Genomic DNA, 13847 nt, shown 5'->3' with positions numbered 1-13847 from the left:
CCTAGCTGACAGTGGGCGAGAGGCGGGGTACACCCTGGACAGAGCTGACACAGAGAGACAGACAACCATTCATTACTAACACTTAATAGATCTGATCTACTCTTGTGTAGCGAAACACCAAATGACATTAAGTGTAACTCAGACCATGTTCCTCATTCTAAAGTGAAGTCTTGTTTATAACTACACTTATGACACTTACTAACCCACACAGGTTCCCTATTCTAGAGTAACCTCCTCTTCACACTTACTAAACCATCACAGCACACAACTACTGCAGCGAACAGACCCTGTTTTTAAGTGATGGGTTAGTCCTTAAAAATATTGAGCTCTCTTGAGATGCACATGTGCTATAATCACTGGTAGATGAACAACTAACAGAAAATTTTAAACATATCTTTTGATGCAGAACAACCACAGCTCCACCCAGCTTGGTTTTGGCAAGGTGCTGGAAACATCAGTAAGTTCAAACTGGTAGGTTAACATCTGTGAGACACTGCATAGCTATAAGTGTGCAGAAATATTTTCTACCAGTCCAAACATATCTTTTAGAAATGTGCTGTCTTACTACTTCAGGACAGGGACTGTTAAAGGGATAGTGCATCCAAAAATGAAAATTCAGCCATTATCTACTCACCCATATGCCGAGGGAGGCTCAGGTGAAGTTTCAGAGTCCTCACATCACTTACGGAGATCCAAGGGGAGAGGAGGTAGCAACACAACTCCACCTAATGGAGGCTGATGGCGCCCCAGATTCAAACGTCCAAAAACACATAATTGAAACCATAAAATATCTCCATACTGCTCGTCCGTAGTGATCCAAGTGTCCTGAAGCCCCGACATAAAAAAGTTGTTTGGAAAAATGTGTTGTGAGGACTCTAAAACTTCACCTGAGCCTCCCTCGGCATATGGGTGAGTAGATAATGGCTGAATTTTCATTTTTGCGTGCACTATCCCTTTAAGTGCAGTAGTTGTGTGCCATAATGGATGTGTAATGGAGTGTGAAAAGGGAGCCACTTTATAATAGCGAACCCGTGTGGGATAATAAGTGGGTAACAGTTTATTTGGAAAGTTCACCTACAGATAGTTTGTAGAATGTTTTTAACATTTCAAATGCTAATTAGTTGGGATTCAACGATTCAGCTGTTTTGCTTTGTCTTTTTTTATTTTTACTTTTTAAACTACAGGCAAATAATAATACACAAAGCACAGATCACAACATGACATGACAAAAACAGACTCACACAGACCAAGGTGAATAAAGAAAGGACATATAAGAGTTAATAGGATCAAATGAGCAATTCAAATGATTAAGTTAATAGTACTAGTAAAACAGAATGTAATTATAGTTCCATTTTTCACTAGAGCAAATTTTCTTCCATTCATGTGATGTTGTGCTACATTAAAATGGTTTGTAGCAATATTTTTTGCCATAAGAAACTGATATTGCACTGTATTTTTTCAGTGAATTTCAATTCAATTTCTTTCTTGACTGAGCTTTACAGTAAATTAATATATTATATTATATATTATATTATAATATATTATTATTATAATTGTATTTATTATTTGGGGGCAGTTTTCATCCAGGGGTCCGTTTCACAAAGCAGGTTCAACAAACTCTGAGTCTAATTCTGAACTCTGAGTTGATCTACTCTGAGATAGGAAACTCTGAGTTTCCGGTTCCAGAACAGCTGATTTGAATCAGTTTAATCAACTCAAGAGTAGTTTCACCTGGAGTTAAGCGCGTGCACCACAACTATAAAAAGCCAGCATCAATGGAGCCCCGATTCGACGAGTCACCATGGCAACGGGGACGGGGAGGGCGTTTTTCACCCCACTAGAATAAGAAATCTTAATGCGCTCATACGGCGAGTTTGCACACGTTTTCAAAAAGAAGTGCAACACCGCTGCAGCTGCAAAAGAGAGGGAGACGGCGTGGGAGAATGCATAAGTTTAAATGTAGTCCTTTGCAATCACAATAATATTACAGGGGAAAACTGCTTGAATGGTAGCCTATTAATTTATTTCATTTAGGTGCAATCCCGCAGGGGAGAAGCGCACTTGGCAGCAGTTTAGGATGAAATATATAAACATTGTTCAAACAGGTAAGACCTCGGCATAATCTCATGGGGGTGCTTCATTTTGATAATGTTTTACATTGTAAAGTAAATATTAAGTGGCTGTTTGACTGTGCAGTTGTCTTATCCCCAACATAATGCTGTTTTCACACACATAAATGTCTTCTCATCTATATCATGTTCTGTTAAATAATTAAGCCTATTTAAACTAACACAGACTTCTACTCAGCCAACAGAAAGAAGGCAGATGCCCGTAAAACGAGCACACTTTTCTGACCGCCCTGCATACAGTTGCCTTACTCAAGTGCTCAGCGTCTCCGACATTGTACAAAAAACTTCCATTTGTAAAGAAACAGCGCATTTTTATACAGTCTATGAGCGCAACACACAATATCTGCTGGGATGTGAGAGCATGACTACGATTGGTAATGTTGCAAATGTAAGGACGGATTAGGTTGTGTATGTAGATGATGGACTGTGACGTGAAACGGTACCGCTCAAAAAGATAATTGTGTGGAAATGCTAGAACATCTATGCGTGGTCTGATAACCATCTCCTGACGAATATTTAATTCTCTGCGCAGTAATGCTGCACCTTCATCCACGGGATCGTTATCAAAAGGACATACCATGTTAGTGAAAAAAGTCGCCACCTACTGTGCCTAATGGACTTCTAATATACTGACTCTGATTTTTTTTTAAATGATTTTTTTAAATGACAGACGGCAGAACTAGGCTACGCCAAAACTCGCCTGCTGACTGAATGAATGAGGAAATCAAATGGAGTGTGTGGCTCTGAAAGAGGGCGGAGACAGAGACACTCGAGGTTCATTGAGAAAAACCTGGTCCCGACCAGGTTAGGTTCATAGAGTCTGTTACTACGGTAACTGACCGAGAGCTTAAGTTACCTCTCTCTCTGAAACAGGCTAGAGTTACCCCTCTTTCTCTGGTTTGAGTTACCTCCCTTTTTGAAACGGAAAACTCAGAGTTTCCCTCATTTCAGGGTTAACAGACTCTGAGTTTTCACTAAACCTGCTTTGTGAAACGGACCCCAGGACCCCCAAACCATTGTTTAAAGGTGTTGGTTCAAAACAAATGTTGAAAGGCCCCCGCCAGCCTCAGATATCAGTCCAGAAACCTGCACCGTAGACAGTAGAAAAACAAATGCAACTGGTCTTCCTGCAGAATCTACATAGTGATGATTTAAAAAAAAAAAAAATCAAACATATGAAGTTGTTTTGTAGTAGCAATAATTTTATAGAAAATCTTCAGTTAAAAAAATCTTTGAAAAATCTGATTTTTTTTTTTTGTATATTGCTCTAAAAAAAAAAATTTAAATAATAATACTAATTTGTCTTCCCAAAAAGAAAAGGTTGTGTGGGGGAGTGGACTTCTTCTTCTAGATATTTAGCTATAGAGTATATGTGACAATTCACTTGGTTGAGTGTAGCTGAAGTTCAACAAACTTACTCTGGGAATATGTAGATATGTTCAAAAACGGTCACACATACTATAAAGATATTCTGTTAGACATCTGCAAAATAAAGTGAAACTGTTAAGCTGTTTAATCTCACCTGACAAGCTGATGACATGTTACAATACTCTATAAACCATTTGTTGGACTATTTAAATTTAGTGCTACCATTTTGTGTTTCGTTGCATAAGAATAGACCACAAGTGTTAATATGTGTTACTAAGGTAAAATGACTATTCTTGTGGTACTAACACCTTAATAAAGCCCACACTGAGCAAAGCATGTTACAAATTTAACTCATAATCAATAACTTCCTTATGTCCTATCAATAAACTGTAATTAGGAGGTTATTGAGGGAAAACTCTAAGTTAATGGCCTGGTAGTTCTGGAATATGGTCAAGCAAACTAAGGCTTTAATAAGCGCTTTATAAACACTAATAAAGTACCCACATGCTACTGATATGCAAGCTAATAGCAACTTGTTATTGGTGAATATGTGCACGTTAATATATGAAGAGTTAACATAATGTTTGCAGCTGTGCATTTCATTTAATATGATGTAATAATAAAAGTTTCTCCTCAGTCAGATGTTGTGTTTCAGCCTGAGGAAGATTTCTTGGAGCAAAATCTAAAGTAGTTTTATTCTTTATTCTTCCTAATATAAGTGCAGTGAATGCATCTGTAGCATGAACCACTCACAGCTGACATTACTCAGACTGACCACAGTGTGGCGCCTGAATCCATTCATGCAGCTCTGCCTGCATCATGCTCTGGGTCATGTAGTGGGAGTGACCTAATTATTGTGTCTTGAAGAGAAGCAGTGCTTCATCAGTGAATTACACTTCCTGACTGGTGCAAGTATTTCAGATGCCCAGTGTGCAGTTCATGTGAGCTAACACATGTGAATGGAGCTGGCTGTTCAGGGTCGAACTCTGCAGCTCCTGGGTATTTACATGGAAACTTCACAGCCCATCAGTCACTCACATCCCATCTGAAAGTGGCTGCCAAAGCCCCGAGCTGTGGACTTCCTCCCAGCATGTTGTTGTTGTGTCTGTCTGTCCAGCTCTGTTGTCACACAAACCTCCAGCTCATGACTTATTTATCCGCTGCTCTGTGAGAGCGGGGAACTGTTCTTTGAATCTGGCTGAGAGATTAAAATATTAATTTCCTCTGCAGGTCTGCTGTGCTGTCTGCAGGGGAGAATATACCGGTTGTGAGAGCATGATTATGTAAGATGTGCAAGGCTCGCCTCTCACCAGACTTTGACCTGTCCCCCATCTTTCACTGTGACACAGACGCACACACACTGCACAGCAACGGTGCTCCAGTTCATTTAGGTGGAAAAAATTATTCAGGAGTAGCAAAGAAAAAAGTAGACATCAGAGTCTTTGCTGGCAAATGTAACTGAATTCAATTAACCAATGAGAGAAATGAGTAGCCCTGCTTATATGAGCACTGTATTATGTATTTTGACAATGATTCCTAAAAATAAAATAATTTCAGGAAGCCAAATCAAAGTAAAACTCTTGGTTGAGAATTGACTAAAGACATTAATATCAAAAATTCCAGATTATAGTTATTAATACAGGGTTTTTGACTAGTGATGTCACTGCACAGCTGATTGTTGATGCTACAGTAGGACTAACCCCCCTAACCCTAACCCTAACCCTAACCTGTTAACTACTGCACCACCATGCAGCCCCAATTTTTCAAAATTGATTAATTGATAAAATGAAACAAAATAAAAATTAAATTAAATTAAATTAAATTAAATTAAATTAAATTAAATATATAGGGGTGTTGGTGGCTTAGTGGATAGAGTAGGTGCCCCATGTACAAGGCTGTTGCCGGTTTTGACTCCAGCCTGTTGCCCCTTGCTGCATGTCTCTCCCTCTCTCTTTCCCCCTTTCACACTTCACTATCCTATCAATTAAAGGCAAAACTGCCCTAAAAATATCTTAAAAATTAAGTAAATAAATAAATAAATTAAATGTATAATTAATATAATATATTTAATTTTCTCCATGTTTGCTGCTCTGCATGCCGCTGCTTTTTGATGCCATCTGTCATGTCACGTTGTCTGTCAGTTTACTAATTGTCTTGCATCATTGTTGCTCTTTGTGCATGGCTTTTTATAATGTGCTGATTGTCTATGTCCTGCTTGCTTGTGGCCTGTCAGTTTGTTAATGTGTTATGTGTAATCAATTGTTGATGTTGGTGCTGCTACTCAGTGTTGTTTTTTGTCTGTTGCAACTGTTTGCTGTTTGAGCTGAGTCTCTGTTAGCATGCATGTGTATGTATGAATTTTTGCATTGTTCTTTGTATTTTAATCTTTATTCAGATTTAGTTTTCTTATTCTTTAATGTATTATTTGTATGTTTGTAACTAAATCTTTCATATTCTTTTAGGGTGACTATTCAACATCAGTCCAGGGACAGCAGATGTAAAATAGCCTTTTGGCTAATTCTGGCATGTTTACATTTAAAAAAAAAAAAAAAAAGTTTAATTAATGTGCATTGTCATTGATCTCTAAACCTTAAATAAAAAAAAAAATAAATAAATAAAATAATATATAACCTGTGATCATATGTAAACAACTTTTTGCAGCTTAAACTGAGTGACATTTTTTGCTGGAATTAGACTTTTTTTGTAGCTATTTTGTTTTATTTTCGTATCACATGTACATTGTTAATTTGATCGTTTTACAAGGTATTTTGAAATAAAGTAGCTTTAGTTGACCAAACTAGATGTTTACCTTGGATAGCTTTGCTGTAGTTCACCTTCTTTCACCGTAAACTACGTCTGCAATAGCTTAGCCCCAACACTGGGAACATCAACAAGACTTTGTCAAGTAAGGGACCTTGTCAAAAGTTCTTAAGATGTTTATGCCATGATTATAATGACTGCAAGAAACTGCTATGCTTCTTAATACTGGTGCATTATCAGATGTCGTGTACATCTGCTACTGAAACTGATTTGTTAAAAGCACACAGCGTAAGCTCTGCTCAGATCGAGCCCTGTCTACGTCCACTCTTCCCTGTGCTTCTTCCCACAGTCGTCCTTGAATTGACATTGGGGCCTCCAGTGCACCTCCTTAAAAAAGTCGATCTGTGTGTTTTTTAAAGAACCATGAATAAATAAGTGTAAGAAGCGTTTAATGTCCTGCTTTGCGTCACTGGTTTTCTGTTACAGTGGGTTCAGTTGTCTCTGAAATAGACTCTTGGGGTGGAACAAAAGGGATTAGGTAGCCTTGTCAAACACGAAGAGGGGATCAGATTGTCAGGTCCACCCGCGGTGCTTTCCCCCTCCTGACCATGGAGCAGTTGAAACACAACATTGCAGTTAGTGAAGTGAGTAACGTGGATTTTAACAGATGGACTCGCCTCACATGCACGAGTCAAACTAATGATATTACTACAGGACAGAATCCAAGATCAAGGATGTCCAACAGGTTCCCATCTGGTTGCAGAGAAGTGTTCACCACTTCCTTGTTTACAAACTACTGTAAATGGTGGAAAAGCCCTGAGTCACAGTATCATGACAGGAAAGGGGCAAAATGCCGTTTCAGCCAAATGTTGTTATTTTAAAGGGAAGGGCAATAGACCGCAGCTTGCCCCAAACGATGGTACACATATTTTCACAATGAGGGTCACTTGTGTGTGAGCAGGGCTCAGGAAGGGCTGTCAATAGACCCCTTTATGAGGCAGTGCGGGGGGAATTAGGCTGTCAATGGAGGGGACTAAGCCACGTATGCCATGTGTCCACACTCGGCCCTGGCCTGTTTGTTTTGATGGCAGCACGAGACTGGCGTGACTGCGGGCCTTGTTTACGTTGGATGTGTGTCAGGCAGGAGAGTTCCCACTCGGTGAGAAACTGACCTCTCAGATTGCATCAGAGCCACAGGTGCAATCCATTTCCAGTCAAAACTTGTGGACTCACAGCTGATTTACCGTATTAGAACAACGAGCTCTGACAGTTTGAAAAATACACGTTATGCATTTGCGAGACAGAGGGGTGATTCATAAACAGGGCTTAGTGTGCAAAGTCAGTCATTTTAAGAACTGCTGCTTGTATCTTAATAGATGGATGTCTGGGTTTCTGCTTCTCTAATCTTATTTAAGTGCCATTTTAGGAAAGAACAAATGTTAAAATGCCACTTACAGGGCTGCAGCCGTGGTCAAAGTTAATTATTAGTTTTATCATAATTGCAGTGCACTTGAAAAGCACCTGGAATGTTACTGCAGACTAAAAAAAGGTTTGAACTCATATTTTAAATATGCAACAAGTGTCAGAATGTGATGAATGTAACACGTCTGCAAGCTGGCGTTGACTTGTACTGTAAAACTGACTCATGCTCTCAGTGCTGCAGTTAGAGGAATCGTCGAGGGGGGACTGCAGAGAAAATAGTTTTCCAGCCTGGCAGATTGACTGTAACTCTGGTTCAGCTGCAGGTGAAGCTTGAAAACTAGTCAGACTGGGAGCAGGCTGGTCTGGGAGGGGTGAGTTTCCACAGTAACTGAGGAAAGGTTTAAATCACCCTCACAAAAACAAACCTGGTGTAAGTCTGTCTTAGCTGGTAATCTTGATCAAACACCCTGCAGGTGTGATGTGCTAAAATTACAACAGTTTTGTTTGTTACACAAGAGATTTCTGTACATTCTGATTCTGCCCTTTTCTCTTTGTGTTTTAGAAGTGGGCGGGGCTCATCTGGGAACGTGTAACATCCCGTGTTTTCATGCACCAATCAGAGCTTAGAAACATTTAAAACCTGATGACGGTTGCTTGGCTGTTTACTTATGTTACATGAGTTTTTCTCACAAATATTTATCTAGTGAAGTAACACCTCCTGAACATGTTGTTTTTGCTCCAGTGCATTAACTTGCATTATATCAACATCATATTAATATTGTGACACTAGACTAGATCTCGTCATAAGTTTTGGATATCATAATGTGGCACAAATGTTGTCTTTCCCTGGTTTCAAAGGCTGTGTTGCAGTGAAGTGATGCAATTTTCTGAACTCACCGACTGTTCTAGCTGTTCTAATATTTGTTTTTCCCACTATCAACATTACTGATCATTATTTATCAAACATTTCACTGTGTTAATACTTTGTGAAAGCAAAAATAGTCAACTCAATATCATTGCATTATAAATATTGAGGTATGTAGTCATTTGATTTGACATTTGATTTTCCCCATACTGCCCAGCCCAATAGACCAAATCTCGTTTGTTTACAATGACTTCTGGAAGAGAATTCCTGCGTCACGTACATAAAATGAAACGGTGCTGAGCAAACACTCTCAGATAGTTAGTGTTTTAAAGGGCCTACCTAAAAGATATCAATATCAATTTAAGTTTACGCTATTTAGAATATTAGAACAGCTTTAACTTGCTGCCAGACAGCCCTCTCTGATGGGGAATGGAAGCTATTTTCTCGAAGCCTCCAGACTCCATTCACAAAACAGTAATATTACTTTGCAGAACACAGGTGTTGCTGGTCTAAGGCTGCCTTAATTGACCCTTTGCTAGGTCCTGCCCCCTGACGCAGACTGGGCCGGCTCAGACCAGCGTACGACAACAACACAGCTGTGCTCCATTGACTCTAGTCGTTCATTTTCAGGCTGGTTTTGTGGATTTGGAGCTAAATGTTGTGCCTGGGGCACGTCGTGTATTAATGACACTCATTACCTGGAGAGGTTGGAAACAGATATACGTTTCTTCCCTGTTCCAAAACCAAAATCAAACCCTGAAAAGTGTAGGGTTAGCTAGCTAGCTACTGAAGATATAGCCTACTGAATGTATACACATGCTGCTTTTGCCTTTGCATGACTGCAACAGTGAATAAAGACCGACCCTGCTGTACAGGAACCAGTGAAGGGAAGCAGGGAAACTTTGCTCATATTCAACCAGCTGTGTGTCATCACAGTGTGTGCAGATGAACATTGTTTGACTTCGCCTAGAGATTCATTGTCTTGTGTGGCGATCAGCAGTGATGTGGTGGTTCACTTTTACACTGTGATCTGTAGCCTATAGTTCGGCTTTAGCTTCTAACTATCTTTGTCTTTTTAACCTGTTGTTGCTGCTGATACAGTTTGACATCCTGGATACATCCTTCAAAACACAGACTGTAGACCAAAATGTGTTTTGCTACGTTTCAGTTACAGCTAAAGATGACAGAAATAAACAAGTTTGCCGATGTCATATATATCGATACACGCTCGATTGTTGAAGCAAAAACACATCCGAGTCTGGTTTTGATTGAACAAGCAAAGCAATTTATTTACAAACATACACAGGTGATAAGTGTCGCCCATGAGTCTTTAGTGTGCATCTTAAAGCGAAATCTTTGGGCTTGCAAACAGAAATAAGCTCAGTATTTTTTCACCTTAAATCAGCACAGTCCATGCTTTTTCTCATTACAATTTGGGTTCATGTTGATGATCATTTCAACTCAAATACCATCAATACTTGGAGCAGCATTAAATACCTTTTTCCCCCTCAATACTCTGTGGTATTGTGTGAGATAAATTCAAGGTCATGAAAGAGAAAATCAAGTTCAGATACATGCCAAAGGAATGGAAAAATACTTTTTTAATAGGTCGCATTGGTAAAGTTAATTTTAACAATTTAGATTTCAAATTAACAAATGCTTATTCAAGTTAAATGTGAATGTTTGATTCGTAATTGATCCCTGCTGGGATCTCGTTCAGATTTTTCTTCTCCTCAGAGAAGTCTGATAAAGAGAAGTGTCCCTGAAGCCTGAAGGGACTCAGAGTCTTGCTCAAGGACACTTCAGCAGGGAGGATAATTACCAGCACAGGGTCTTAGGTCACGTCCCCCAGGTGAAGGACATTTTCTCTCTCAACACGAGAGCACCCTGCTGCCGCTCTGCTGCAAATCCTGATCACTGTTTAATGGCATTTACGCACTCATGAACACCTCTTCAAAGCTACCTTCCTGACCCCGATACAGCACCGTAAATGTGCTAGCAATACACTCTAACATAGAGCACAGGAAATTCGACACTGATAAAAGTGGGTCTGGTCTCTGCAAGTCTACAGCAAGCATCTGACTGGTAGAAAATGAATGGAATACTTCAGTGAAAATAGGAAGTCCCATCTTGTCTGCAAGTACCTGTATGCAAACAGTCATTACTTCTCATGCAGATAGTTGTTGCTAGAAAATCGTGAATAAACCATAAAGAGGAAAACAATTCAAAAGGTCCATTGAAATGACTTGTGTGTGTGGTGCTTATGAACACAGCTTATTTTTCAGGGTTAGTTCCCAAGCTCATTAAAACTCTGAAAAAAATCCCCCCCGCCCCTTATGTCTCTCAATATTCAAAAAGTGCACTTTTAAGACGATGACTTGCGAAAAAGATGAGTCACTCTGAGGAAGTCCAGCCAAAACCAGCCACTTAAAAGGCTTTTGTTTAAATTTTACGCAGGTCAGGAGGCAACCAATCATACCAAAGTTTACAAGAGGGAGATTAATGAAAAGGAGATGATAAAAATGTTACAATCATTGGTTGCTCTTTAACTGAGAAAAAAATGTTCACCATCAGATTCAAACAACAAAAAGCTCTCTTAATCAACAAGAGAGGTCTAAAATGTACAAAGTGGAGATGAGGACATGTGAAAACATGCAAACTAAGAAAACAACTAGACGGCTGAACCCTTTCTTTCCGAAGTCCGCGTAGTGGTGATGGATGTCAAAGTCAAACAATGGAGGAAAGTTTTGGAAATGTGTGTCCCTTTGGCTGATTTCAGGTCTCTGAGAGGAAGGAGAGTGTTGTCGGCTGCAGCTGAGAGACAGCCGGCGGTACCTTAGAACTGTCAGACGGGGACGAAGAGATAGGTGGGAGGATGGAAATGGTTCGAAGCAGAGGATCAGGAGGAGAACCTGGTGGTCGTCCTCCTGATGGGTCACTAATGCTAGGAGGTCTGCAGCAGGCGTCTGTAGTGGGGCATGATCTCGTGTTCTGGCAGGTGCAGGTTGAACTCTAACGCCACCAGGACAGGGAACTCGAAGGCTATCAGCTCTCTGCGGTTCACCCTGAACCTCTCTTCCAGTTTCTGCAATGAAAAAAGAACCAAGAGTTAAGATTAAATAATAAATGCAATGCTGCACTCCTAATTGCTTCTCGCTACACGTGCTTATTTTTAACCAGCATTTCATGAGGACTGGCACAGACAATTTGGACAAGACGAGGGAGTGTTTGGATGGTTGACAAACCTACTGTTGATGCAGTCACCATATTTCATAAGCCAACAGGAAAATGGTGGCAGAGATGTAATTTTAGGATTAGACGGACAGGATAGAGAAAACTAAATGTGTAGTTTTTGCCAGTTTTAAAAAAATCACTGTGTTTAATGGGGGTTGGATTTATCACTCTAAAAGCCCTTCTGTGCAGAGTTTGCATGTTCTCCCCGTGTCAGCGTGGGTTTCCTCCAGGTGCTCCAGCTTCCTCCCACAGTCCAAAGACATGCAGGTTAATTGGTGACTCTAAATTGTCCGTAGGTGTGAATGTGAGTGTGAATGGTTGTCTGTCTCTACAGAGATAGTCTGGTGACCTGTCCAGGGTGTACCCCACCTCTCACCCAATGTCAGCTGGGATAAGCTCCAGCCCCCCCACGACCCCCAAGAGGATAAGCAGTTAGAAAATGGATGGATGGATAAATATTTTGCTTTAAAAATTGCTCTGACTCAAGTGGTTGGCGAAGCCCACACCACAGCTATAACGACGACGACAGTGGCCAAGATATTGTGGCAAAAATAGGGAGTGCTGCATTGAGTTAAGGCTCTGTGTAGTTAGTTGTAAAAAAGGTTGTTGTAAGGAGTCAAAGATAAAAAATGACATAGTAGAGGCAGGCAGTCCAAAAATGCATTCGAGGCATTCTGACTGTAGTTAAAAATCCTTCATTAATACACCATGTTTTAATCGTTGTTTTTATCTTTACATGGTCAAGATATTGTTGGCATCACTTTCAGATTGATTTGATGAAGGATAGAAACACTGACAGCCAATCAAAGTCCATTTGAATTCACAGGGCGACATGTTAAAAACAGGGCACTGCCGAAAGACTCATAACTGAGAGTAAAAAAAAGCACCTCTGTTTGATAAAACAGTCTGAAACCATGACCACGGAGCAGGACATCAGGATGCAATCAGGTAAACCCTCAGAATCAGAGGCAAGTGTTTTGTTATCATTACCAACGGAGACGAGGAGACGACCTGCTGACACTGCTGGAGTGCACAGTACATGTTGGCGCCGCCACTGTTTACAGAACACTGTTGTTTATTAGTGTGGATGCTCACGTCGTTGTTGTTATAGTTATCCTTACAGCTATCATTCTTAGTGTGGGCGGCCCCGGTGAGACTCTAGACAAATAAGCACCGTGCTATTTATGGGATTTGGAAACCGCTTGACCTGCAACAGCAGATCTAGCACTCACCTAAAAACAGGAAGATCAGATTTCATTATAGTGAAATGTTCTGTCGACACCCATTCCTCTAACAGCTTTATTTGTTTCACACTGTGACTGCAATACTCTTCACTGCCCCCACTTCTATTTTCCTAATGCTGTTTTTGTGCGTCCCATCTACCTAAAATCCCTTGCAACAGGGATACTTGTAAAAATATATCTAAAGATCTGAAAGCAATGGCAGCTAAATGTTGTATTTGATATTGAAATCATCACGCACCCCTTGTGGTATCTAGTCATGCAAAAAGTTTGGGTTTTAAATTGTCATGCTTTGAGTTATCTGCTGTTGAGACGTCTGCTGCCAACCCCGGGGGAATTTTGTTTTGAAACTTTTGAAAAAACATCTGTCTGGAAACAATGTCCTGATTTTCTCTCTATTTCATTTTTGACTCTAGTTTGAGTGAACTGACCCTTTAATCTGGTGCAATGAGAGGACACAAGACACCATCAAAGTATGATCAAATAACAAAGTTAGGATTTTTTGTAAGCGTGGCCGAGGAAACTTACGTCTATCAGTAGCTTGACCTCGTGTTTTTTGAGGTCACCGCCGATCTTGGCTGCCAGAAGGACACAAGCTCCAGCACAAAGTTTACGATTCTGCTTGTTTAGTTTGCCTTGAAGCACCAGTTTTTCAAAGTAGACGAAAGCCATGGCCACTGTCGGTTCCTCATAACCACATTCATCCTGGGCCAACTTTTTTATCTCCCTTTTCAAGCTGCAGAGAGACGAAAAAGCAGAGAATGAGGAGAAGAAAGGGAGAAATAAATAAAGATGACGTTAAAGAAAAGGAAACAGGTCACGGTAAAG

General features: G+C 40.2%; 1 protein-coding gene across 2 annotated transcripts in view; it reads right to left on the bottom strand.

The window, feature by feature from the left end:
• Positions 1–9806: 9806 nt before the first annotated feature.
• Positions 9807–13847, bottom strand: part of cables1 (Cdk5 and Abl enzyme substrate 1) — a 30220-nt gene continuing 26179 nt past the window's right edge. For both annotated transcript variants that reach the window (XM_033650553.2, XM_033650554.2), the window contains 2 exons: positions 13548–13755; positions 9807–11629 (listed from right to left, as the gene is read on the bottom strand). In XM_033650553.2, coding sequence (XP_033506444.1) covers positions 11489–11629; positions 13548–13755 — 349 coding nt within the window. In that variant the 3' untranslated portion in view covers positions 9807–11488. The remainder of the gene's footprint in view (positions 11630–13547; positions 13756–13847) is intronic.

The sequence above is a fragment of the Epinephelus lanceolatus genome, chromosome 12 (genome assembly GCF_041903045.1).
Source record: "Epinephelus lanceolatus isolate andai-2023 chromosome 12, ASM4190304v1, whole genome shotgun sequence".
In the NCBI taxonomy this organism is placed as follows: domain Eukaryota; kingdom Metazoa; phylum Chordata; class Actinopteri; order Perciformes; family Serranidae; genus Epinephelus; species Epinephelus lanceolatus.
The sequence above is the reverse complement of the archived record's forward strand: the minus strand, read 5'-3'. Positions and strand labels throughout refer to the sequence as shown.